General features: G+C 42.3%; 1 protein-coding gene across 1 annotated transcript in view; it reads right to left on the bottom strand.

Annotated features, from left to right (window-relative positions):
- Positions 1 to 4,847: 4,847 nt before the first annotated feature.
- The window catches only part of LOC311050348 (uncharacterized protein), a 32,010-nt gene continuing 9,705 nt past the window's right edge, over positions 4,848 to 27,152 (bottom strand). The window contains exons 3-4 of the mRNA XM_084064363.1: positions 6,147 to 7,242; positions 4,848 to 5,305 (exon numbers count right to left, since the gene is read on the bottom strand). Coding sequence (XP_083920489.1) covers positions 6,398 to 7,242 — 845 coding nt within the window. The 3' untranslated portion in view covers positions 4,848 to 5,305; positions 6,147 to 6,397. The remainder of the gene's footprint in view (positions 5,306 to 6,146; positions 7,243 to 27,152) is intronic.

Here is a 27,152-nt window from a genome sequence, read left to right as displayed (position 1 = left end):
CAGAGTCAAGATGTGCTTGAATCTTAATAATAACATTTTTTATGAATTCCCTGGGTCCTAATTGTATGGAAACATGTGTTCATTTGTCCCTGTAGGTTGTTTATTTGAATAGCTATGCTGTTTTGTCTTTTTTTACATTTTCAAATTTGGGTAGGAGTTGTGTAAGAAAGGGTTAAAAAAGAACCCCATGGGACATTTTTTCAGCCTGTTACCTGGCAGAATCTTAAAATACACCCTTCAAGGATTACGAAAAAACAGGTGGCGTCAAAAAGGCCACCCTATGCGCGTGGACCCCCCTTTCCATCTAGACTACCAGTTACCTGAAAGATACCTATGATTTTTTTGAGAAAATAAAGCCCATAGCCATGGCCTCACACACCCACATTTTTACCATAGACATAAATAGCCTGTATACCAATATTAACACACCCACAGGCCTACAAACAGTTAGAAGACTATTTCAAGCACACCCAGATAACACACGACAGGATCAAGCATTATTACAACTCTTATAACTTAGCTTAACCTGTAATGACTTTGTCTTTAATGACCAGCACTACTTAGAGATCAAGGGCACGGCCATGGGCAAGAAATTTGCTCCCGCTTATGCAAACATCTACATGAGTGAATGGGAGAGAGAGGCCTTGGCCAAGTGTCCACTCAAACCACTCATGTATTACAGATATCTGGACGACATCATAGGACTCTGGCCACATACACTACAACAGTTTGACACATTTTTAAACATATTGAACACACACCACACTTCCATAACCATCAAACACACAATACATCCAACAGAGATTCATTTCCTGGACACCAGAGTATTTCTACAGCCCATAAACCACACACATAAACAACTACTCACCAAAGTATATTTTAAGGACACAGCCACACATTCATTACTCCATAAACACAGCTATCATCTAAAGCATACATTTGCAGGCATCATTAAGTCCCAAATCATCCGTTGCTTTACAATTTCTTCAGGTAGAGAACATTTCAATCACATTTCACCATTACAACACTCATTCCTCTAATCACCACATTCTCACACAGACTGCAACCACTGCACCACACATTCAAACAAAACTTCACCACCACACAACAATCATACCCCCCATTACAGTCCCATAGAATCATATCAGCACTCAAAAGGAACAAAAACTTAGGGTACCTCCTTGTGCATTCTAGCTTCACTTCCCTCCCCCAACAGCCTCCACAGCCACACACACTTCACTTCAGATGCCGTAAATTCATCACCAACCCTCATAGTCATACTTCATCCCCCATTCAGGACTCATTATCACTTAGCACTCCCAACGTAGTCTACATCATCACCTGTACACTCTGTCACAAACACTACATAGGAGAGACCACACATGCATTAGAAATAAGACTCAAACAACATCTATATCATATCACACGTGCAGACATACAGACAACACTATAAACACACTTCCAGTCCCATCCCACCACTAACCTCATTATTTCAGGTCTGGAATGCGGAGTCCGCTGGACCAGTGGACAGCGGAAACTCAGCGAACATAGATGGATTGCAAAACTTAAGACGGTCGCACCCAATGGGCTCAATGATAGACCATGACATTCACATAGAAATACATGCACATTGCACCATACACACACGCACGCACGCACGCACGCACGCACGCACGCACGCACACACACACACACACACACACACACACACACACACACACACACACACACACACACACACACACACATGCATATATTCATACATATCCAACATACTCATCCACCACCTCATTAATTAAAAGGGATTTTTATGAATAAAGCCATTTTATTCCTCTTTTACATGGACTTGGACTCTTTTAATATGGGTTTTTATAATGCATTTTTGATTACTTTCAATATGAGTTTTATCATGCATTTTCTGACCCCTGTTGGTTGTGTTTTTATGGGCTTTTTATGTTGTGTTTTCATATGGTGCTTTTATTGCAATTTTAACACTACTAAGATAAATATGTACTATTTTAATATTTATCCTAAGTATGAGGCAAAACGCACTTTCCAACATGATATGCATAGGACACTTTCTATTATTATATTATGTTATATCATTATTGGAAAAAAAAAACCCTTTGAAGCTCATAATTGGCAGCCATTTTGCATTTGAAGGTCAACAATAGGTCAAATCATTATATAAACACCAAATATGTATTCCTTGACCAAAATATGCTCTGAAACCATGTATTGTGCATCTTTGTAGGTCAAACCATTAAAAAGTTCATTTTCACGGCAGCCATTTTGGATTTTGGTCTCACACATTTTCTCCGGCCCTTTTAAAAAGACACCCCGGCTAAATTTGTTCAATAACCCTCCTAGATGACAAATCCATTGAGAAACGGACCTTTGCTCTCCACTGTCACGGAAGTGCCACAGATGACCCAACTAGATAGGCACAGAATCGTAAATCATGTTGTGGGGACTGCTCTGCCTTCTTCTTCTTCTTCTTTATGGTGTTTTGTGGCGGTTGGCATCCTTATAGTTGCATTACCGCCCTCTTCTGTTCATCCATAATTCACTAAATTCTATCCCACAGTCCTGTTTCTTTAATAAATGTCACCACTGTGCCTCTGCCTGAGTTGTCCTCTGCTGCCCCCACTATCCTTTCAAACGTTATTTCTTCAATTCCCACCTCCCTCAGCTCTTCAATCATGGCCTCTCTTTCAGCTTGATATAACCTACAATGCATCATAGCATGTTCGACAGTCTCTTCCTCTTGGCAATTATCACATAGACCTGTGGGGTGTTTCCCCATCAGATGCAAGGTCCTATTTAATGTGCTGTGTCCAATTTTTAGTCTTGTTATAATAACCTCCTCTCTCCTACTTCCGTTTCTCCTCTTTCTTCCTGCATTCACTCTGTTGTGGAATCTAAAATATGGTCTTCCCCTTTCTTCTTCTTCCCATGATTGTTGCCATTCTGTCACAGCTTTCTTCCATATAATTGATTTTGCCTCTGACTTACTAAGACTTATATTCAGCTGGATGTCATTATTTAACAGAGCCTTCTTGGCCAACACATCTACTTCTTCATTACCTTCTATGCCAACATGTGCTGGGACCCACATGAATTGTATTTCAACCCATTTGAATTAGATTATTGTGTGTCTGTAACACCTGATACATCAAATCTTCTCTGCACTTAGATCTAAATGACTGCAGGCACTGCTCTGCCTCTGGGTAGGTCAGTATTTCTTGATTACACCCAATGAATGGTCAGATGAAAACGCGGGTAGGTCAATATGTCACCTACTTCGCCCATTCAATGGTCTGATAAAACGTGATAATGTCCCATACAGTGCATTGATAGCATTCGAGGCCTGTTCCTTAATATCTGTAACTCTGTTGCTCTGCTGACCGGATATTAAGGTTTTCGTTATATAGCCGATTTACAATCATAGCTACATCGCATCTCCTCCGTCCGTAGCTGTGACTAGACTTTTCTGCACATACATTATTACCTTCACCTTCATTGATATATTCTCATACCATTGTAGTATCTTACATTCAATAGCTTCTCAGCCCAAATAATTCAGATAACCAATTTCCACACATTAAATATACAAATTATAGGAAACATGCGTACATTATGTATGGCTTCATACTTGACATTCATCAAATTAACTGATCTCTGATACTGTCCTTCTATTGAATGAGGCTTCATTTTTCAATTTATTTTATTATTATTATTAATTTTCCAATGTAAGACATTTAAAATTAAATGACAAAAACAAATAATGAACTATCCTCTTTCAATAAGACAATATCTGTCTCCAGAAGCAACTTACTTGGTTAATGTGGAGATTGAAGTTGAATCAGCAATTAAAGAAAGCAACATAAGCATTTGGTTTTCAATCATAATGAATGTAAGCAGTAAAATCCATTGACTGTTAAAAACATGCATATAAGATAATAAGAGAATAAACAGGGTTGAGTTGAGCTCATTTTATTCAGTTGATATTGTCAGATAAGGTGATTCCTCTGCTTTAGTATCTTTGACTTGTCATTGTCACCCTGGATTACAATGAATGATCATACATTTGTATGTGTGTGATATCATGTCTCAACTCAGATGGCTTCTATAGCATTGTCATTTAGATTCAGGTGGAACTGTGGCTGAGACGGTAGGGATGGTACGATAATCACTATTATTGTGAACAAAAGAACGCTCACAATAATCATATCACAGAGTTTAAATTGTTGAAATTGTCCACCGCCCTTTTGTTGAGCTGCAAATTCAGCACCACTTAAACCCTCTATACTTGATAAAGCGGACCTGTAAAGCGTGCATTTGGTACGCTCTTATTTCACTCTGCACAAATTGATCTGCCAAAAATAGGAGATCTACAAGCTGCAACAAGTTGTGAGCTTGTCGATAGGCTATTTTTGGCGAACGTTCCCCCCAAAATAGGGATGCTGAGGGTTAACTCTCTCACTGCCACACAACGAGACATCCCGAGTTTTTTCTGAATGCCCTCAGTGCCAAGAACGAAACGGAAGAGTTAAAAAAAAAAAATCAGAACCCAAGATATCATTATCTGAAGATTTGCAGCTCCATCCACTCCTTGTGTAACTTATAACTGAAAAAGGCTGTATCTCGCTCCCTAAGCACTTTTTTAAAATACTTTTTTAAAACTTTTTTTTAAAGAATTGCTGGCACAGTATGAACATATTTTTTTATTTCATTGGCACTGAGAGAGTTAATGAGGTTAACAAAAGTGGCATTTTAAGTTTTAAGCACACTTTGATTATTGCGATAATCTTGTTGATCGCAATTATTTTTTGCCACAATATGAAACTTTCCCATCCCATTTTAAATGTAACTTGTCCCATCCCTATGAGACGGAGATATTTATTTGAGACGAGCTGAGCTAGTGTTATTGAGAGAGTTCAATAAAAGACCATTGTTGGGAGTAAATAAGCCGCCACAGCACGGAGCTCCGTGAAATGAATGCCTGGACGACTGGCTGCAGTGTTAAAAAAAAAACATAACAGCTTGTATTTGGGCATAGCTATGCGTTTTAAACAGATGTCAAAGGTAATCATTAAAACAACCAATTTAATAACAATATGGTCCTCTGTTCAAACAACATCCTCCCTTTTTAAGTCGGTGTCTGGTGAGGCAATATCATGTTCCATTTAACATTATTAGATAATCATATGATAGCGTTAACTACTCTTTATGGGGCACAGCAATGTTTTGGTGAACGAAGATGCAAGGTGTTGATCCATGGAAAGGTCTCTCTTGTAGATCCCTAATGTTCAGCTAGAGCCTCTTCTTGTGGGGAGGAGAGGCTGCGTGGGGGCGTGGTCTACATTGTAACTTTCCCCTCCCAGTTCTCACTACGACAATATCAACACATGTTGATATCGTCATCAACACATACAGCACATTGACCACTGTATATAAATGAATACGATTACCAGGGACGTGCACAGATAGATTCTAGGTGGTGCTAGGTCACCTGCCCTTTTTTTTCCAGTTTACAGCAGGGGTCTTCAACAGGGGGTCCAGGACCCCTAGGGGGTCCTCAGAGTTACTACAGGGGGTCCGCCAAATCTTTATGTGATATGATTTTTCTTTTTACCATAACCATTCGGAACCTAGCATCCCTTTTCTGAGGAGAACTTTAGCCAAAAATAGCAGATCTACAAGCCCACAACGCCTCGCGCTGTGAGGCGTTGTGGGCTTGTAGATCGGCTATTTTTGGCAAAGAGGTATAGGTGTAGAGGGAAAAAAGAGCAGACCAAGTAAACAAAAAAAGTATAATCTTAAACACAATTTTATACAATATAATCTTAAACACAATTTTATACAATATAGAGGGGGTCCCTGCTTCATCTCTCTCTCTCAGCTAGGGGGTCCTTGGCCTGAAAACGTTGAAGACCCCTGGTTTACAGTATGTAGCCCATGGTGATATCGATCAATTCTGGATTAAAATATTCTAATATATTAACAATTCCCCAAAATGTGCGTTGCAATTTTCTTCTACAAATCTCACACTACTAAGGCAGCCGGCGGATCTGCGCGCCGCGCAAGGTGCCCTTCTTTTTTTACTTGAGCACCTGCCCCATGAAAATGTCCGTGCACGCCACTGACGATTACCAGTTTGACCGTATATCCCTTCTCACATCCGCTGTGTCCATCCACTCCAAATAGTACAGCATGTTTGCAACGGATGTAAACATATCTTTCGTGTCGCTCGTACATTGGTCTCGTGTCGTGAGATTGCACAGTGACAGTAGTATGCACAGTTGGCTCATAAAATTATATTTTTGACCCGTCTGCATCGCAGGGGAGATACATTTTCGTCCCAAATACTTATTTGTATGTACTGGGGACGATGTCAGTCTGTAGCCCTGTTATGAGTCCTCATGTGCCTTTTTAGATCACTCCTTTGAACACAGCCTTTGCCACAAACTGTACAGGTAAACGGCTTCTCCCCCGTATGAGTCCTCATGTGCGTTTTAAGATGGCCCAAGTGACTACAACCTTTCCCACAAATTGCACACGTAAAGTGCTTTTCGCCTGTATGCGTCCTCATGTGTGTTTTCAGATCACTCTTTTGACTACAGGCTTTGCCACAAACTGTGCAGGTAAAGGGCTTTTCCCCTGTATGCGACCTCATGTGTCTCTTCAGATGATCCAGGTGACCAAACGCTTTGCCACAAACCTTACAAGTAAAGGGCTTCTCCCCCTTATGAATCATCGTGTGCCTCTTCAGATTTCCCTTTCGGCTAAACATTTTGCCGCACTCTGTACAACTAAAGCTTTTACCCCCCGCGTCTTCGGTGTCAGATTCAGAGCATTGTGAAGAGGGGAGCTGGTCAGCCGACTGATCTTCCCCGGTCCCCCACTCGTCACTATCTTCAGCGTCGGATTCAGGACGGTGTGAAGAAGGGGGCTGGTCATCACTAGTTAGTTGCGATTGCACCCAGCACTCTATATAAGCTTGTGTTTTCATGTGTTCAGTCGAGGTGCTGGCTACGGGCTCTGTCTCTCTGTGTTCATCGTCGTCATCTTCACTTTTCACTGCTAGCAATGTTATCGTATCGTCCTCCTCTGGCTTTTGAAGAAGCTCCTCCTGTTCCTCTTTGATCTGTGGAGGCTCTGGTTCCTCCTGGACCAGACTGGGGCTCCTCTCCTGCTGTTCAAGGGAAACCTCTTTACACACAGGGAGATGCAGGAAGTCTAGGCAAAAAGATAAAAGTGAGAGAAAACCATTAGTTTGAATTTGACATTGTTCTATGTAAGCGTTTCCTCTGTTTTATGGCTGTGGTATTTGGAGAAACGTCCACTGTAATTACATGCTTTATAGCAATAAGTCTATAGGGCATTGCAGTGAAGGCCATTTTGTGGTTCCACTCAATAAAAGGCCATTCACTTTTCCCATATAGATTTCCAAAAATATTTATCAATTATTTTAGGCCAATCCCCCCCACCAGAATCAAATGTTTAATATCATGATTCGCCAGGAGCCTGAATGGCTTGATTCTAGGCTTAATATAATTGATACAAATATGTTTTGAAAATCTCTTATTGAGTGGACCCACAAAATGGCCGCCACTGCTATGCCCTATACCCATTCATCAAAGACAATTGTTATGGACTCCAACCACTCTAATTCACCAACACACTTTGACTGTGGTGGAAATTGAACAGTCTCAGTTTTGTACTGTAATATTTAATTATTTGTCTGTGTCTATCTAACTGTCTATCATAACACATGATCCACATTTTCCACTTTAACTTTAACAAAGTTAAGTGGGAAGACATGAAGCAGAGGATACAGACATGATACATATAGAGCAAGGGTTCCCAAACTTTTCAGGCCGCGACCCCCCAAAATAATCATGTTTGAACTGGGGAACCCCCATCCTGACAAGCAGTTGGAATTGTAGGCATCACATTTAGTTTGACTTGGTTCCACAGATAAATACTGTGAACATAGCTTGTAGTTCGGCAATGTTCACCATGTTTGACTCTTTCTTATGTAATATTTTACCAATTTGGTATTAAAAAAAGGTCTTAAAAGTCATTAACCCATTGAGACCTGAAGCCGATTCTACATGTCTCCTAAATCTCAACAGTATTCTGAAAAACGTATGTTTCTATATCAGTGGTGCTCAGTAGAGATGCACGATATTGAAATTATGACCGATATCCGATACCCGATTATTTGCTTGGTCATATCGGCCGATACCGATCCGATACCGATATATTATATATTATATTTATATTGAGCTCATTGCTGATTTTTTTTTATTTTAATTTGTTTTACTGGTGAAAGTTGATGGTAAACCCCCCTCTCCACTAGCCCTACTGTAATGAAAAATATTTATGGAATAAATACATTAATTATATATATTCTTCTAAGTAACAAACTTAACTATGACATAATTTTTGTATGCTATAAGCCATCACAGAATGATTTGAATCTTTGTATAACACAAAACCATGTTATGTGGCCTATGGAACTAAGATCATTGGCCCCGATTCAAAACGAGGGTCGTAAATATGGTGTAAATGAAGTTCGTAAAGGAGGTCGTATTTCTGGTACTCACTAACGGACGTGCGATTCAAAAGGGGTGTCGTATATGACAGAGACGTGCGTATGACCAGTGCGTATGACCAGGTGTGATGATTACTCTCTGGAAGGCTGCATCCAACAGCATCCAACTTCAACGTCACCGTGCTGAACCGTGTTAAACAGTGTTGCCATGTCTGCTTATTATAAGCGAATTTGGACTTATTTTTCTGTAAAGTTGCTTGTAAATATTGGGAGCTGTGGGGTGCGTTTTTTTGGGCTTGTTTCTAAAGTGTAGTTCATTATTTGGGCTTGCTTCACAATTGTTCAATTATTTTAACCGGTGGTTGTCAAATATTTTTATGTCATGGACCCCCAAGTTAATATGTAGGCTAATTTATCCCTATAAGCCCCATCTGAAAATGTTTTGTGCCCGCTGGAGGCAGATTTGTGTTGTTAAAATGTTTAAAAAATCTTCCAAATATTCCACATTTTATTACAAGATTAAAAAAAATATATATAGCAGATCTACAAGCTCACTACGGTTTAATTAAAGTTCTTATAATGGGCTGTCAGTTGCTTCTTTTGGGCTTATTTTCATAGACCTGGTTGCTTATTTCTCTCACAACATCTGGCAACGCTGATGCAAGTTAAACTCCGCCGTCTAAAGAATAAAGATAACAGATGCGGTTAAAGATAACAGATGCGGTGTCGCATCGCCGTGACAACTTACTGTTCTGTCTGGAAGCGGATCACGTAATAAATGCTCTCATGTGTAATGAGAATAAAGACGTTTACAAGGTTTAACCCCATTACCAAATAAAAGGCTAATAAAACGTGGAAAGGATATTATAGCCTATAAGCCTTTTCTAATGAACATTGCGCACCTTTACCAAGGTAAAAAGATTATGAAATCCAGCATCCAAGTGGAACGCTGCTATCCGATTATGGACCAGAGCTTATTGATTACTTATTGAATTAGTTAAATTAGTTATTTTTTGATTAATATATCACTGTCCTACGTCGGAATGGGGAATAGATCTTCTGGACACAGCTTTCATCCACTATTAGTTTCCTCATCAGATGGTAATATTTATTAGGCTGTTGTGTGTGGCGTTCATGTGATCAATATAAAGTAGAGTAGCCTACAGTAGACTATTAGCCTACAAATTAATACCGCGGCACGGACACTGAGGTGCGTCAGTCTCTCCGCAGTCTCATTAAGGCATGATAGCCTATTTTCATTATTACGTGACACTTTGGCTGAGATGGCCCGCTGGCAAACACACTCTTTTCAGCTCTAAATGCGACTCATAGCCTAGAAAATAAATAAAAAGCGGTGGAATCTATCTACATGTCTAAGCAATACATCGTTTGACATTTATTTTTTATTTTTTTATATATATGTGTTGACAAATGTTGGGCACATATATATTTTATTTGAGGTTTGCCACTGTTGTAATAGATTTTGGCATGAAGAATAAAGCATTCTAAAGACATACGCACATTTCAGCCCTAGTACGCCAGCCTCGGGGCTGACCTGAGAACGTGCGCACCTGACGCACAAAACACAGACCAAAAAATCTTTATGCATCAGGTGGATATGTACGACTTGTCCTAAATGCCGGTACGTACAAAATATGGTCGTAAATCCCTTTATGAATCAGGGCCATTGAATCTAGTTTGTTATTAGTGTTATTCATATTGTCTGTTGCCTAAATTCATTAGCCTCTGCTCTAACATTGTGGGGACTGCTCCGCCTCCAAGTGCTGTAGGTCGGTAGTCAGTAGCGGGTAGGTCCGTGTATCGCCTACTCGTCGCCTACTCGCCCATTCAATGGTCTGATATAACGTGATAATCTCCCATTCAGTGCATTGATAGCATTCGAAGCTGGTGTCTAAACAATAAAGCCCCCCTTAGCTCTCCCAATCGACGCAATGTACACATTCGTGTTGAAAATATATCCTCCGCAGTTTCACTACTCTAATCTAATTTAAGATGTACAAGAAACCCTCTGACTGTTCTGGGTATGAACTAATGGACGTGAAGAGTTTGCTGTTAGTTTCGACTACTTTCTGTTCACGTAGCAGTTTAGCCTAGCAGCCTGTTGCGTAGTGCACTCACTGTCTCTGTCTGAGAGAGACAGCATGTATAGTGCGTGGAGGGGGGAGGAGCTACAGCCGACTCTCTTAAAGAGACATAGACAGGGAGAGAGACTGCTCTCGTTCATTTTATTATACAATATACAATATCGGAGAATTTAATCGGGTTTATTTTGACATCGGTTCGATACCGATACGGCCGATATGGGCTGATATCGGCCGATATCGATACGTTACCGATTATATCGTGCATCTCTAGTGCTCAGTCTTTTTCATGTCAAGGACCCCCAAAATTATATGTATTTGGCTGCGGACCCCCATCAATATAAATAATAAAAATGTTCGCTTTAAAAATATATATATTCAAAAATGTGCACACATTTTCACGATTTTTCAAAAATAGCAGATCTACAAGCTCGTAGCGCGTCACAGTGCCGCGCTATGAGCTTGTATATCTGCTATTTTTGAATAGCCCAAAGTGTAAAATAATGCTATTTAGCACAAATCTAAAAATGACACAGTTCCAGGTCTTAATGAGATAATAGAGAGGGGCCTGACTCATCCTCTCAGAGACAGACAGGAGCTTACAGGCTAATCTCAGAGACACAGTGGAGTTCATTATGTGGAGGAGCTGAAGAAAACAGTGGGTTATGTTGCTGCATGTCGCTGGTTGCCCCGGGGCTCTAACACTGGACAGCCTCCTCCGCCCACCGCTACTGCTAATGACGGCGTAATGGCTTTTTAAATTGTATCTTTAGAAATGTGCAGATACCCTGTATACACTTAATACTGTACGTTGATTTACTGTTGAGTGAGAAAACAATGTGACACATTAAGCTAATCATCTGGGGACCCCCCACTTGGGAACCACTTACATAGAGCATGGAGACCAGAGGAAGCCACCATACAGTAGGAATGACTAAAGAATAGACAGGCAAGTGAGTGACAAAATGCAAACTGAAGTAACAATAAGACAACGTTAACTCATGACTGTCACGATTATGACATTTTACATGACGATTAATAGTCACAAATAATTGCGATTAACGATTTGATTTTGTTTTTGTCATTGAAAACTGGAGCAAATGAATACAACAATATGTTTCTGTTTGGCTTTTAGGTTTTGAAGTTGCACAGGGCAGATATGACAAATAACCAGGAGAAAACTTCAGTTACTTATCTAGGCTGCATATTAGATCAGAGTATGACTAGTGAGTCGATGGCTCTCTCGGTCATTGGCAAGATCCATGCAAGGACTAAGTTCCTAGCTAGGATAGCCAAATACCTAGATAAAACCATCATGAGGACACTGGCCTCAGCATTAGTTCAATGCCATTTTGACGACACCTGCCTAACTACGGTATAATGGCATATCTAAAAAAAAACAAAAGATAAACTACAGACGGCCCAAAATAAACTAATGGGTAGTCCTTTACCTCCCCTTTACCTCTCCCCAAGAAGCCACATTGGCCATAACCATTTTAAAGAACTAAAGTGGCTCCCCGTGGAAGGTATAATACAACAACTGAGACTTATTATGGTCTATAACATTTTGAAATAACAGTGCCCCAAATACTTCAAAGGTTATTTCCAGAATGTTAGTGACTACCACAGCGTGAACACAAGGGCTAGTGTAGCTGATCTTAAACCACCAAACCTAAAAAAAAACAAGGTAGGTAGAAGCTCGTTCCAATTCACAGGGGGGGGAGGAGTGGAACAAAATCCCACATGAAATAGAATTTTCCCAGTCATTGAACAGTTTTAAAAAGCTGTCTGATGAAAAATTGACTGATGGGCAAGTTAGAATAGAGTCAGGGGCCCCTGGTTGGTCTGCATTGGACCTTGTTGGTATGGCTGGTATTGGGTGTGTTAAATGTAATGTTCTATTTAATTAGCACCTTTGCATTTAAAAAACAAACAAACACTACAATTCCTCCAGAAATGTGTTTTTTGGCATCAACATATGTATGTATTTGGTTTGTAGAGGAACACAACAAAAAAATGGAATAAATACTATGAATAAATGGAATGAATCCTAGCTCATTCCACGCAGAAATAAAATAAATGGCCTGGACAATATTATTGACACCCCGTTAGAGTTGCAAAAGAATATCCACTACATTTGATTGGGTAAAGCGCGACCTGCTTCCTGATCTGAAGGCCCGCCCACTTGTAGCCAATGTGCATAGGTTATCAACACGGCTCCCGACAGATTTAAGCGCAGCTCTGAATCTGTTCTTGAGAGATTAAGCATGGACAAAATAAAGAAAAGCAGAGAATTGTCTGAGAAGGTCAGTGAGAAGATTGTAGCCAAGCATGGACTCATCTCAAGGCTACAAGTCCATCTCCAGAGACCTGATGTCCCTGTGTCCACTGTGCGCAATGTTATAAAGAAGTTTAAGGCCCATGGTATAGTAGCCAACCTCCCTGGAAGAGGCCGCAAGAGAAGTATTGACCAAAGATTGCAGCGAAGGATTGTTTAAATGGTGGAGGAAGGACCTTGGACAACTGCAAAACAGATTCAAGCTGACCTCCTTCAAACACGAGGTACAACTTTTTCAATTCGCACCATCCGTCACCAACTCAATGGAAGGGGACTCTATGGTAGGAGACCCAGGACGACCCCACTACTGAAAATGTCCTGTGGACAGAGACCAAAAAGCTCTAATTTGGTCTCATCTGTCCACAGGACATTTTCCCAGAAGGATTTTGGCTTGTTCAGGTGTGTTTTGGCACTCTCTCTCTCTCTTTCAGTTTTCTCAAACATTTCTCAAACATTTTCAAAACTACATCGGTGTGAGCATGTAGATTGGCTATTTGAACTATTACATTTTTTTTTAAAACAGTAAAAAATGGCAAAGAAGTTTAGGGATAATGAGTAAGTCACCGGCAAAAATAGGGCCCCTAGAATGCTTTCCAACCGATCGGGCCAATTTCTGTGAAAATATCGAGGACACCAATACCAAAAGATATATCCTTAAAGACGGGGTGCCGTGATTTTCAGTGATCCCCCCCCCACTAAAACATAATCATCAGGTATTATGGTTATACTAGGAAATTACTTACATGAAAATTTAAATATGCAAATTAGGCATTTAGTCCATAAGCCAGAACCCCAAAATTTTGCCAAATATTGAATATTCCCTCGTTAAAAACCTTTGACTCCAACATCTTAACAAAATGAAATAAGTAGACTCTGGCTTTGTCCAATGTTCCAATGTTGATTCTGGAAAGTTATGCAAATGTGGGCATATTTTCCTAATGCCTAATTTGCATATTTAAATATATAATTTCAGAAAACTTGTAATACGATAAATCATTGTCTTCATGTAAGTAATCAACTGGGGAAGTTTCATTATGATAACTATTTTTAGGACGGCAGAGCGCAAGCGAGCCGTCCTCTATGATCACTTTTGAGGCATCTGAGGAATTCGGGGAGTTAACCTCTGAGGCCTTATAAAGAGGGGCGGGGCTTAGGTGAAAAGGGGGCGGGGTTTGGTAAGCAACTCTCTGTTTGTGGGAAAAAGGGGGCCGGTTTGCTAAAAAAGGGTCTGGTTGCCACCGATTGGTTGCTGCAACTTGGATTCATGCAGGGAGACGCCACCCCTTTGCTCCGAACACCGATTGGTTGCTGCAACTTGGATTCATGCAGGGAGACGCCCCCTCTTTGCTCTGAAAATTTTTGAACGGCCGCCTGTTGTCACAGGCACTCAGGCACTGCAGAGGTAGACATATAGACTATTGACTATGGAGGCATCAGAATTTTGTATTAAATTATAGAATGCACCAAAACATTAATAAGTGTCGACTTGAATCTATTTAAGCCACAATAAAGCCCCGCTTTTATTTTTGATATTTTTTGGGGGTTTATTTAGCATAGTTTTAGATGATTTTCCGTGTACATTTCTTCATTTAAGCATCGCGAGCTGCGAACGGCCTTTTTGCATGTAGTTGAAGCGCAAGGGGGGGTGGGGGGCGGGGGGGGAGAGAGTCGCAGATAGACAGCTGGAGAGTTGAATAACCTCCTCTTCAAATAACCAGATTTATTTACCAAAGTAGCCTATGTAGGCGACCTACATGTTTATGTTTTAGCTTAGACACGGGTAGCCTACAAAAGTTGGTAGATGATTGGTTTCTTTTAGGAGTGCTTTGTGATGCACCGTGCAGTTAAATCCGCGGTGTCAATAAATTCCACTGCCCGCTCTTTGATGAGTCCTCCATCCTCCATGAATCGAATACAAACTGCAACTAGTTCCCGTTTGGAAAGCGGGAAATCTTTATACGCGAGTAGGCCTATTGCAAAATATTGTCCAATGTCCACTGAGTTCAGCCTTTATTTTACCAAGCAGGACTGATGCTGCAGCCTGAAGCAGCTTGTCCTGAAAGTGGTTTAGGCGGTCACGGTGGCTACCGTTCGTTTAGGCGTCCTCGCGTCGATGAGTTTGCTCTGGACAAACTTTTTTTTTTACGCTGGTGCCATTGCTGCCTCTCTGCTGTCTCAAGAATCAAAAATGAAGAGAACGAGGCCAGGACATGTGTGTGGTGTTTATATTGTGCGCTTATGTCATGACGTAGAAAACCGGTTCTGTGAATGAGGGACACAGACAGACACATTTCACACTCGAGTGTGAAATGGGATTCTGAGAATACACATTGGCTCAATTGCTCAAAAGACCCAACATCCTCCAGACACGCAGGACGTAGAGAGAGAATGGATGTGTATTACGTTATTTGTCAGCCTTAAGTATAGGGGCGATATTCATAGTAAATACACAAAAAGCTGTCTGGCGGAAGGAAGGCACAGTGGCCCTCATTTATCAACGCGGTGCAGCCCGAATAATGAACGTACAGCGATATCACCGCACCTTTCGGCATTTATCAATATATCCTGACGTGGGCTTCATCCTACCGTACGCTGAGATCTCACGTCTGGTCGAGACCAGTTGTTGACGTTGGCTGCGCCCGTTTATTCCATTCTAGACCTGCGGAGCAGACGGTCTGACAGGCATCTGGACACATATATCCACTCCAAAATGTATATCTACACTAATAAATAATCCCTGTGAAAATATAACATTTTATAAAGTAATTTAAACAAACTGCTTTAACAGTCATTCGGTTAAGCTTGCAGATCTGCATGGCTGCGTTGGCTATTTGAAAATAGCAGATCTACAAGCTCACAACAGGTGAGAGAGAGAGAGAGAGAAGGAATACCACGATAACGCAATGGTGATTATGAACCACGTACCCAAACCCGTTAAAGGCTGCTTTTCCCAAGCTGAACTACTATTGTTCAATGAAAAGCATTTTAATCCGATTAGTGGCCATTTTTTCCTAATGTATTCGAGTGCAATACACCTACCAACCGATAGGGTCACTCTGTTAAAAGCATATGAAGAAAATGGCCACCGATCAGATTAAAATGCTTTTTATTGAACAATACGGATGATACAGGAACTTTGAGAGCCCATATATACATGTAACCTCCGTCGCCATGGGATAAGCACTTTATCTTTGAAATATGAACGTTTATGTAGATGTACGGGCCATAAATGGAGAAAGTGCAAACACTAGGTTGAAGTTCATCCATGACGGTCGTGACAGTCGACCGTCGTGTATCCATGGCTATTACTCCCTCTAACATTTCCCATGTTTTTAGTGTATTGAAATAATGTCATGCATATTTGTCCAGTGCATAGCCTACTGCAGGCCTTGTTGACTAGATTTAGAAGAGATTTTTAAGCTCTTGCTCCTGAAATGATCGATTATTTTTAAGGGGAAACGCCATCATTTAACATGCAAGTCAATGGGTGAGAAGGAGATTGCCAGGCACAAATGGTAGTGTAGGTAATTAATGTATTTGTGCAAGATGACCCTGCTACTGTATATAAAATGTGTATATTACTCGTTCATCATGGTTCATGTTCAAATAGCTCAATCCAAAATATAATGCTGTAGGCCTAAGTGTTAGGCTGTATTTACGCACCTGCTTAATTGTAATTAATGCTTAAACATAATTATGACCGGTATTTTTTATCAGATGTCTGATAAATTTGATTCATTCCGGACATTGGGACCAGCAGGTTACAATCCTATATTGCAACCCCTGGTATAGACCACATTGCTTAGCAGAGTTCAGTGATGCAAATGCATGTCAAGTTGATCAACAGATTGTATTATTCTCCAATGCAATAACAGTACTGAAATGAAGGCTATAAGGGCAATAATGGGAGCCCTTTTTTTTTAAAGTAACTTCAAAGTTACTTTTCACAGTAACGCATTACTTTTTGGTGTAAGTAACTAGTAAAGTAACTGAGTTACTTTTACATGAAGTAACTAGTAATGGTAACTAGTCATTGGTTTTCAGTAACTAGCACAACACTAGCACAACACTACAACGGTGTCTAACCGAGAGTTATACTTCTCCAGTACAACGGTGTCTAACCGAGAGTTATACTTCTTCAGTACAACGGTGTCTAACCGAGAGTTATACTTCTCCAGTACAACGGTGTCTAACCGAGAGTCCATGCAGATCACAGTTGACAAATATTATATATTATCGGAGCTATTATTAATGTTATCGGTTTTATCGGGATGACGTCATAATTCCTGATATCGAACCGATAATTATCGGGCCGATACTTATCGTGCACTAATAATTTTATCGCTAATTATTTTTATATTTTTCTCTGTTGTTGGTGACAACTCTAGTGCGTCTCATGGACGCCAGTGTCCTTTCACAATATTGTGCGTCAGCGACGCAGGACGCAGGCCTATGAGCATCTCTGCTCAGTGCGGCTGCAGAGTTCATGTGCAACATCTTGCATGCGTGGCTGTGGCTTTACAGTTTTCCTTCGCCGTGTCTGTAGGTCACCCCCAGGGACCCCCAAGGGTCTCCAGGGACCCCTAAGGGGGGGGGGGGGAACGCGGACCTCCTTTTTTTTTTTTTTTCATCCCATGCTTTTGTACCCCCAAACACTATATTATTATTTTTTTTTGGGGGGGGGGGGCCTGCGCCGTCCACCATGACATCTATGTCATCCTTTCTTGTTTAAATGTTGTAATTTTTTCACCTGTCATGTACGTATGGGGAAAATAACAAAATGTGTGATAACCATGAAAAAGCTACTCCTGTGAAAAGGTTATCATATATTTATTTACTCGTATTGACCCTATGAACAATTTAATATAGGTTTGGTTTTGCCCACTCTTTCGATTCATCATTGCTCAATTTTGGGGCTCTGGCTCATGGACTATTGGTACGGACAGTAGTAGTAGTTTTTTTTTCGGAACATCATTACACTTCCAATAAAGTTGGAATAAAATTGCCACGCATGTTGGGTTGCAGTATTCACCAAAATCTGACCGCTGTTACTGTGAGCCTTGCTGGCTTGTTGCCAAGTAAAATGCACCCTACTATAATAACAATGCATGCGTGTTACGGCCAGGGGGCCGTTGTTATTATTATTAGTATTATTATTAGGTTATTATTTGTTAAGGTGCTGTTATGTTTGTTTTCTATATCCTATATAGTAGGCCTAAGAGTTGCAACAGAATGAGTGAGAGCGCTGGCCTGGGCGTTGGCTGATCTCACTCATTGACAATCTCAGTCGTCCTGTGGCATGGGGGCGTGGCTTGACGACGGATCGGCACGTGGGGAGTGATCACCCCCACGGATTGGCCTGCTCGCTTCGTTTCCATGGTTACGACTGACAGACCGGCTGCAGATCTCCTACAAAGGCTCATTCGTATCTGACACTTGTTGGGGAAACACCAGCACTTACTAGTGTGAGCGGAGACTCTGTTCCTCCTTTCCCCCACCACCTATTCTATGAACTACCAATGACTATGGTGCCTTAGAGCTCCTCTTGAGGAGGCTTCTGTTCTGTTTTGTTTAGTTATCATTTGTTATTGGTTAGCCTGCTTTGTTCTTTGTGTTTCATTCCTTTGTTTATTCATTCATTCTCATATTTCGTAGTATTCATTTGTTTTGTTATTTGTTCCAAGTTTCACTAAAACGCATTGTATTCAGTATTACTCTACTCCTGCTGTTTGTGAGTAATAAATACAATTTAATTCATTCAAGTGCTGTGGTTTCCGTCATTATGTTGCGATCCTTAGACTAGACCTAAAGGGTCGTAACATAATTGGGGGCTCGTCCGGTCCAGTTTGTGTGGTGGTTTGGGTCGGATCCAGGCCATTACACAAACTGGGTTCTCGGTTTGGCTGGAAAAAGACACACAAAAAAAAAATAATGTTTTTTTTTCGTTAGGCTAATTAATTACTTTGGTTAAGCTAAGGCAATCATAATTGGTTAAAGTGAGTAGCAATAGTAGGGTGGTTGCGGGGTGAAAGAGGTATATTTTGCTTTAAAGAAAAAGATTGGCAGGTAGTATATTGTACTAACGGGGTATAATCATGTCCTCTGGTCAGGTAGAAGTAGTACAAGTCCTCACTGATGAACACTTAAGCCAGTGCACAAAAGTAGAACTGTTGGCCATAGCAAAAGATTACAAGATCTCTGTTTCGGCTGGGGCCCGAAAAGCAGAGATACAGGCCAGTGTGGCGCAGCGACTAAAGGAGAGGGGTATCCTAGAATCGTCAGAAGCAGCGGCGGTGAGTATATCTGGGGGTGTAGCTGGGGGGGAGCCAGACACTCTCTTGGCAGCCCCTGGAGGCCATGGGGATGCGGATCTCCATGGCTCAGACTCTGATTCCGAACCAGAACCGCCTGAAAAGTCTGAGCAAAAACAACCAGTAGCTGAGGGGGATTTGGGTGATCTAGGAGTGGCCCTCCGCCTCCGAGAGGTGGAGCTCCAGATGAAGCGGCTCGAGCTCCAAACCGCGGAGGTTAACCTCCAGCGGCAGAGCAAGGAGCTCGAGTTGTTTCATCTGCGGGTGAGGCTTGACTCTGACCGGTCACCTGCCTCTCAGCCTGTAGCTGCGACGGGATCCAGCCCCCTCCCTGAGCGCACTGAGCCTGTATTTGACATCACTAGGCATATTAACTTAGTGCCTCCCTTTAAGGAAAAGGAGATAGATTCCTATTTTCATGCATTTGAACGTATAGCAGCAACTGTGAAATGGCCCAGAGATATGTGGAGCTTATTGGTGCAGTGTAAATTAGTGGGCAAAGCCCAAGAGGTTTGTACTAGTCTATCTATTGACCAGAGTTTGGACTACGAAATTGTTAAGGCAACAATTCTTCGGGCGTATGAATTGGTCCCTGAGGCATATCGCCAAAAATGTAGAACTACTGAAAAAACTGCCAATCAAACTCACGTTGAATTTGCACAGGAGAAGTGTGTGCAATTTCAAAAGTGGCGTAAAGCAAGCAAGGTATACAACTTTGACCAGCTCTGCGAGCTGATTCTGTTAGAGGAGTTTAAGTCATGTCTGCCAGAGAGAGTTGTAGTGTACCTGAATGAGCGAAAAGTTGAAACTATCGCCAAGGCTGCAATTAGTGCAGATGAATTTGTGTTGTCTCACCGTCCAATTTTTCCATCCGGGCGGCGCGAAAGCGGCCCGAATGGAAAGTCTGGGAAACATTACCACAAGAGAAGGTCCTCAAAAAGCCCGCCTCCCTCTGGCGATAGTAGCCGTGCCTCTTCGGAGGCTAGGGAGTGCTACTATTGCCATGAGAAGGGGCATCTCATTTCTCGGTGCCCCACGCTCCTGCAGCGCAAAGATAATCAGAGCTCCAATTCTCCTAAAAAATCAAAAGGTGTGGGTTTTGTGCGCTCTATTTCTCCGTCTCCACTTGGTTCAGGTGAGCCTGTCCAGGCAGAGACGGACGAGTGCTTTGGCCCATTCCTTTTAAAAGGTACAGTTGCACTGTCTGAAAGTGAAGATGAGCAGGTCCCCATTGTCATGTTGCGTGATACGGGGGCTTCTCAATCTTTGATTTTACGCAGTGCCCTTTTCAAATAGGTCTTTTTGTGGCTCTGATGCGCTGTTGCTCGGGGTAGAAATGAGTTCATTACGCGCGCCACTGCATAACATCTTTTTGCGCTCGCCTCTTGTGTCAGGTTTTGTGCAGGTCGGTACACGAGATTGTTTACCTGTGAACGGTGTTGCTTTAATTCTCGGTAATGATCTGGCAGGGGAGAAGGTTTTCCCGACGCCAGAGGTTACTTTGAATCCTGTGATTGACTTAAACCATTTTGATTCTGTATGTGGGGGACCACCCACTGTGTTCCCTGCCTGTGCTGTGACCCGTGCGCAGGCACGGAAATTTGATGATGTGTTAAGTTTGAACGATTCGTTCTTATTTTCTGAAAAGCCACTGAGTGTTCCTGCACACGAATCCAAGCAGAAAGTGGGTGATAGGTTGTTGCCCATTAAGGCCGAGTTTGTGTTTGATGTGAACAGAGAATCATTCATGCTGGTGCAACAGAATGATCCGTCTCTCACTATATGTTGGGCTGCAGCTCGTACAGGTGACACGAGCTGCCCATATAGTGAGGAGGACGGCCTTCTGGTGCGTAAGTGGTATCCGCCTGTTGTAGGTAATTTGGAGTGGAATTCGGTGCAACAAATTGTTGTACCTCAGGCCTTTCGATCTCAAATTTTGAGTTTGGCGCATGATCATTTTTCGGGGCACCTGGGTGTTCGAAAAACTTATCATCGTATCCTTCGGTATTTGTATTGGCCAGGATTGAAATCCGCGGTGGCCGATTTTTGGCGCTCCTGTCATGTGTGCCAGGTCACAGGAAAACCTAACCAGGTTATTCCTCCCGTTGAGACCAATTCCAATCATTCAAGAACCATTTGAACATATTATCATAGACTGTGTAGGCCCATTGCCTAAGACAAAGTCTGGTCACCAATACTTATTGACTGTGATGTGCGTGGCTACTCGCTATCCGGAGGCGTTCCCGTTACGCACGTTAAAGGCTAAAGTGGTGATTCAAGCTTTGACTAATTTTTTTTCTATTTTCGGCCTACCGAAAATAATTCAATTGGATCAAGGAAGTAATTTCACCTCCAAAGTGTTTGCGCAGGTGATATCCTCTCTTTCTATCAAACACAGACAGTCCAGTGCTTACCATCCACAGTCCCAGGGCGCGCTTGAGCGTTTTCATCAAACGCTTAAGTCGATGATGACGAAGTACTGTTCTGAGACGGTAAAAGCGTGGGATGAGGGTTTGCCCTTTCTTATGTTAGCTATTAGGGAGAGTGTGCAGGAGTCGCTTGGCTTCAGTCCTGCCGAATTAGTGTTCGGCCACAGTGTTCGTGGTCCTCTCCATGCGTTTAGAGATGGCCTGTTGTGTGACCTAACTAGTCCAACCACAAATGTGTTGGATTATGTTTCCAAATTTCGTGAGCGCCTGCACAAAGCTCGAGAGACAGCCCGCAGTGCGTTGTCTGAATCTCAGGATCAGATGAAAGAGAATTTTGACAGAAAGGCTGTAAAGAGGGATTTTCGAGTAGGTGATAAAGTTCTGGTCCTCCTCCCAATCCCTGGTTCTGCCTTTCAAGCAAAATTCTGTGGTCCTTATGTGATAGAGAAAAAACTTAGTGAGACAGATTATGTGGTTAAAACACCAGAACGTAGAAAGAAGACAAGGGTCTGTCATGTGAATATGCTCAAGTCATACTGTGATCGCGCCGAGAGCGCATCTCCAGTCTCACCCGCTGTTGTTGCCTCGGTGGCATTCGTTGCGCCCTCGCTTTATTCCCCCGAAAGTGATGGCTTACGTGCAAAAAACTCCTCTGGTTTACGTTTGCAAAACTCTGACGTGGTGGCAAATTTGCCAAATGTTTTGCACCATTTAGATGAACGCGCACAAGCAGATATTATTTCTTTAATTAAGGATAATTCCGCTCTGTTTTCAGACACTCCCTCCCGCACTAATGTCCTTTCTCACGACGTAGACGTAGGTGATAACCCCCCAATCAAACAACATGCATACAGGGTTAATCCTACTAAACGTGCTCTTTTTAAGAAAGAGATTAATTATCTGTTAGAGAACGGACTGGCTGTGCCCAGCTCTAGTGCGTGGAGTTCACCATGTTTGCTTGTGCCTAAATCTGATGGTAGCCAGCGTTTTTGCATTGATTTCAGAAAAGTTAATAATGTGACAAAGGCCGATTCCTACCCGCTGCCTCGCATGGAGGATTGTGTGGATAGGGTTGGTTCTGCTAAATTTGTTACTAAACTTGATTTACTCAAAGGCTATTGGCAAGTCCCTTTGAGTCCGCTTTTGTTACACCCGATGGTTTTTATCAGTACACTGTAATGCCATTCGGGCTTCGAAATGCACCCGCCACATTCCAAAGGTTAATGCACACTGTTCTTAACGGGATAGAGAACTGTGAAGTGTATTTGGATGATGTTGTTGCTTTTTCAGAGACGTGGTCTGAGCATATTCACATTTTAAAATTGATTTTTGAGAGGTTGACAGAGGCCAGCCTCACAATGAACTTGGCCAAGTGCGAGTTCGGGTGTGCTACGGTTACATATCTTAGCAGGCAGGTAGGTCAAGGTCAGGTCCGCGCAGTAAATGCAAAAATTCAAGCAATACTTGAGTATCCGGCGCCCAAAACGAGGCGTGAGCTCCGCAGATTTCTCGGAATGGCCGGTTATTATCGCGGCTTTTGCAAAAATTTTGCTGCGATAGTTGTGCCGTTAACTGACCTGACCAGTGTTAAAAAAACATTTGTGTGGTCACCTGCTTGCCAACTGTCTTTTGAATCCTGCAAGGCGCTCCTCTGCAGTACCCCTGTGCTGGCAGCCCCAAACTTCGACCAGCCATTCAAACTTGAGGTGGATGCCAGCGCCGGCGGAGCCGGTGCGGTGTTACTGCAGGAGGACGCACAAGGTATCGATCATCCCATCTGCTACTATTCGAAAAAATTCAATGCGCCACAAGGCAATTACAGTACTGTGGAAAAGGAGGCTCTGGCCTTACTGCTAGCATTACAATTCTTTGAAGTGTATGTCGGCTCAAGCCCTTTACCTGTTCTTGTTTATACGGATCACAATCCATTGGTCTTTTTGAAACAAATGCAAAATTCGAATCAGAGGCTGATGAGGTGGTCGTTACTGGTGCAAGATTTCAATATTGAGATTCGCCATAAAAGAGGCGTCGATAATGTGTTGGCTGATGCCCTCTCACGTGTGTAAAGTAAACCTTAGGGTTAAAGTGTAAACCCATGCTAGAGAAAACCTCTGGGGGAGGAAGTTCTCTCTAGGATGGGGGGTGTTACGGCCAGGGGGCCGTTGTTATTATTATTAGTATTATTATTAGGTTATTATTTGTTAAGGTGCTGTTATGTTTGTTTTCTATATCCTATATAGTAGGCCTAAGAGTTGCAACAGAATGAGTGAGAGCGCTGGCCTGGGCGTTGGCTGATCTCACTCATTGACAATCTCAGTCGTCCTGTGGCATGGGGGCGTGGCTTGACGACGGATCGGCACGTGGGGAGTGATCACCCCCACGGATTGGCCTGCTCGCTTCGTTTCCATGGTTACGACTGACAGACCGGCTGCAGATCTCCTACAAAGGCTCATTCGTATCTGACACTTGTTGGGGAAACACCAGCACTTACTAGTGTGAGCGGAGACTCTGTTCCTCCTTTCCCCCACCACCTATTCTATGAACTACCAATGACTATGGTGCCTTAGAGCTCCTCTTGAGGAGGCTTCTGTTCTGTTTTGTTTAGTTATCATTTGTTATTGGTTAGCCTGCTTTGTTCTTTGTGTTTCATTCCTTTGTTTATTCATTCATTCTCATATTTCGTAGTATTCATTTGTTTTGTTATTTGTTCCAAGTTTCACTAAAACGCATTGTATTCAGTATTACTCTACTCCTGCTGTTTGTGAGTAATAAATACAATTTAATTCATTCAAGTGCTGTGGTTTCCGTCATTATGTTGCGATCCTTAGACTAGACCTAAAGGGTCGTAACAATGCGTAAACGGAATAAATGCCTGGAGACATCTTTCCCCCCAAAAATGTACAAGCATGAACCTTCTCAAATACATCTTGATGCCTGTGTAGTGTAGTGTAGTGTGCAACACAGTTTTGGAGACAGGTCATGGTGTGCACAGTAAATGTAACACTCTAGCATCATGCAACTTGGCATTCAGGGGCATAGGGAGGCTCTAGGTCAGGGAAATGCTGGGCATTTTTTGGCTCGTTGAGACCCTGTTTCGAAAGAGCTGACCAACCGACCAGAAGGGTCAGTGAAATACCTACGTCACCAGATTCAAGATGAGATTATTTACATATTATCTCAACGTGTGAAAGCCAGTCAGGAAGACAGACTATGCACCCACTGCACACAAAGTGTAGCGAAAACAGAGCTACACTTTCTAACCACCTGCCCACTATACCGAGACATCAGAGACACATACTTCTCACAGATTACATACACCCAAAGTGAGTTTGAAAACATGACCAACGACAAAAAACTCCCATAGCTACAGGGAGAAATACAACAACGACGAACACAACAGCAAGATTTGTGAACTGTTGCGATAAAAGAAGGTTAGTCAATGGAATACAACCACCCTAAGAACAACTAACCATTGAGTGTCCCGCACTATCTGTACCGAGTAGACCTCTAGACCTATTGCGCATATAAACAGAGCTGCAACCTTTAAACACATTTTAAATCTACGTTTTTTTGTATACCATTGAAATAGTTTTGAGGGGAAAAAAATGCTAATTGTCCCAAAGTGACTGCAAAAGATTGATGCTATTCGATTCAAAAAAGCTTCATACCCTGTATATATAGCATGTATATAATAACGCAATGTAACTCTCTTTAATACAATGCTGTAGCCCCTCCAACTGTATATACTTTCCCCGTTTTCTTAAACTGTTTTTTATTATATTTTGACACTTGCTTTGACAATGTAAACGTATGTTTTCTCATGCCTATAAAGCTCCTTTGAATTTAATTGAAATTGAAAGCTGATGAAATAAACGAAGCCCAGTTTTATTCCGTCATCATGGACAATATATTGCTACAGATATATAAGGGTGCCGCGGTTCACGGATTTTAACCGAACCGTACGGTACGACATGCACGGTTCAATACGCATTTATGAACCGCAATCTTTCGGTTCGCAATCAGAGAATTTCTTACAGCTGGCCACACTGACCAGCAGAACTGTGCCTACACTACAGCAAGCACTCTGTGCTGTAGAAATCCCCGCCCCGCGAGTAGACATCCAATCACTGGCTCGCCCCCTCCCCCCTACCGCCTGTGTGTGTGAAATCCGAGCCGCAGCCCACAGGAGTCAGGAAACAAAAGTCATCATGGCAAGCGGCGGAGTGGAGGAGAGTGCGAGAGAAAAGTTTGATGAGGCGCCAGCCTCATTCAGATCTGCGGTGTGGGAACACTTTGGTTTCCCTGTTGACTATGATGACGGTGGAGAGAAAAAAGTGGACAGGGCTAAGACTATCTGTAAGCATTGCTTAAAGCGTGTGGCGTATGCACATGGGAACACTAGCAATATGAGCACACATCTACAGCGTCACCACCCCGATGTAGCGCTCGCTTGGAGCAGGCCAGCCGCGCAGGTAACATCGGCACAAAAACAACAGACTATCCGAGAAACTTTGCAGCAGCCCTATAGCTTTGGTTCTGTGAAACACAAGAAAATAACCCTTGCAATTGGGATGTGCATTGCTAAAGATATGCAGCCTCTTTCCATGGTTGAAAACGTGGGCTTTCGTCACGTAGTGAAAACCATCGACCCACGTTACATTGTGCCTGGCCGTACACATTTCAGTGCGAAAGTAATTCCTGCCATCTATGAAACAGTGCGCCAAGAGCTTGTAGACGATTTGGCTAAAGCCCAAAGCCTCGCGCTGACCACTGATGGCTGGACGTCCCGTGCAACGGAAAGTTACCTTACTGTTACAGCTCACTATTTGTCAGATTGGGAAATCAAAAGTGCAGTGCTGCAAACTCGTGCAATGCATGAAAGCCACACAAGCGCCAACTTGGCAGAAGAGATGAGAAACGCAGTGACAGAGTGGAAGTTGGAGCGGCCGCCTTTAACCATCCCGGTCGCCACAGATAATGCATCGAATATAGTCAACGCGATCAATGCAGTGGAGGCGCTGGGGCCACAGATAGGCTGCTTCGCCCACACTGTTAACCTCGCAGCCAAGAAGTCAGTTGACAACGACACAGTGTCCCGTCTTCTAGGGAAAGTAAGGCGAGTTGTCACGTTTTTCCACAAAAGCACCACCGCCAACAGTAAGATGACTGAGAAACAAAAGGCATTAACATTGCCTACAAACATGTTAATCATGGATGTCAGTACTCGTTGGAACACTACACATGACATGTTAGAACGATATCTGGAACAGCAGCCTGCCGTCTATGCCACATTAATGGACACAGCTGTGAAGAAGAATGTCAAGGACATGCCAATGTTAAATGACAACGAACAAAGAATGGCAGAACAACTCGTTCAACTCCTGAAACCACTTAAGTCTGTCACTAAAT

Source organism: Gymnoscopelus microlampas, assembly GCF_963454915.1.
Source record: "Gymnoscopelus microlampas genome assembly, chromosome: 8".
NCBI classification, from domain to species: Eukaryota; Metazoa; Chordata; class Actinopteri; order Myctophiformes; family Myctophidae; genus Gymnoscopelus; species Gymnoscopelus microlampas.
The sequence above is the reverse complement of the archived record's forward strand: the minus strand, read 5'-3'. Positions and strand labels throughout refer to the sequence as shown.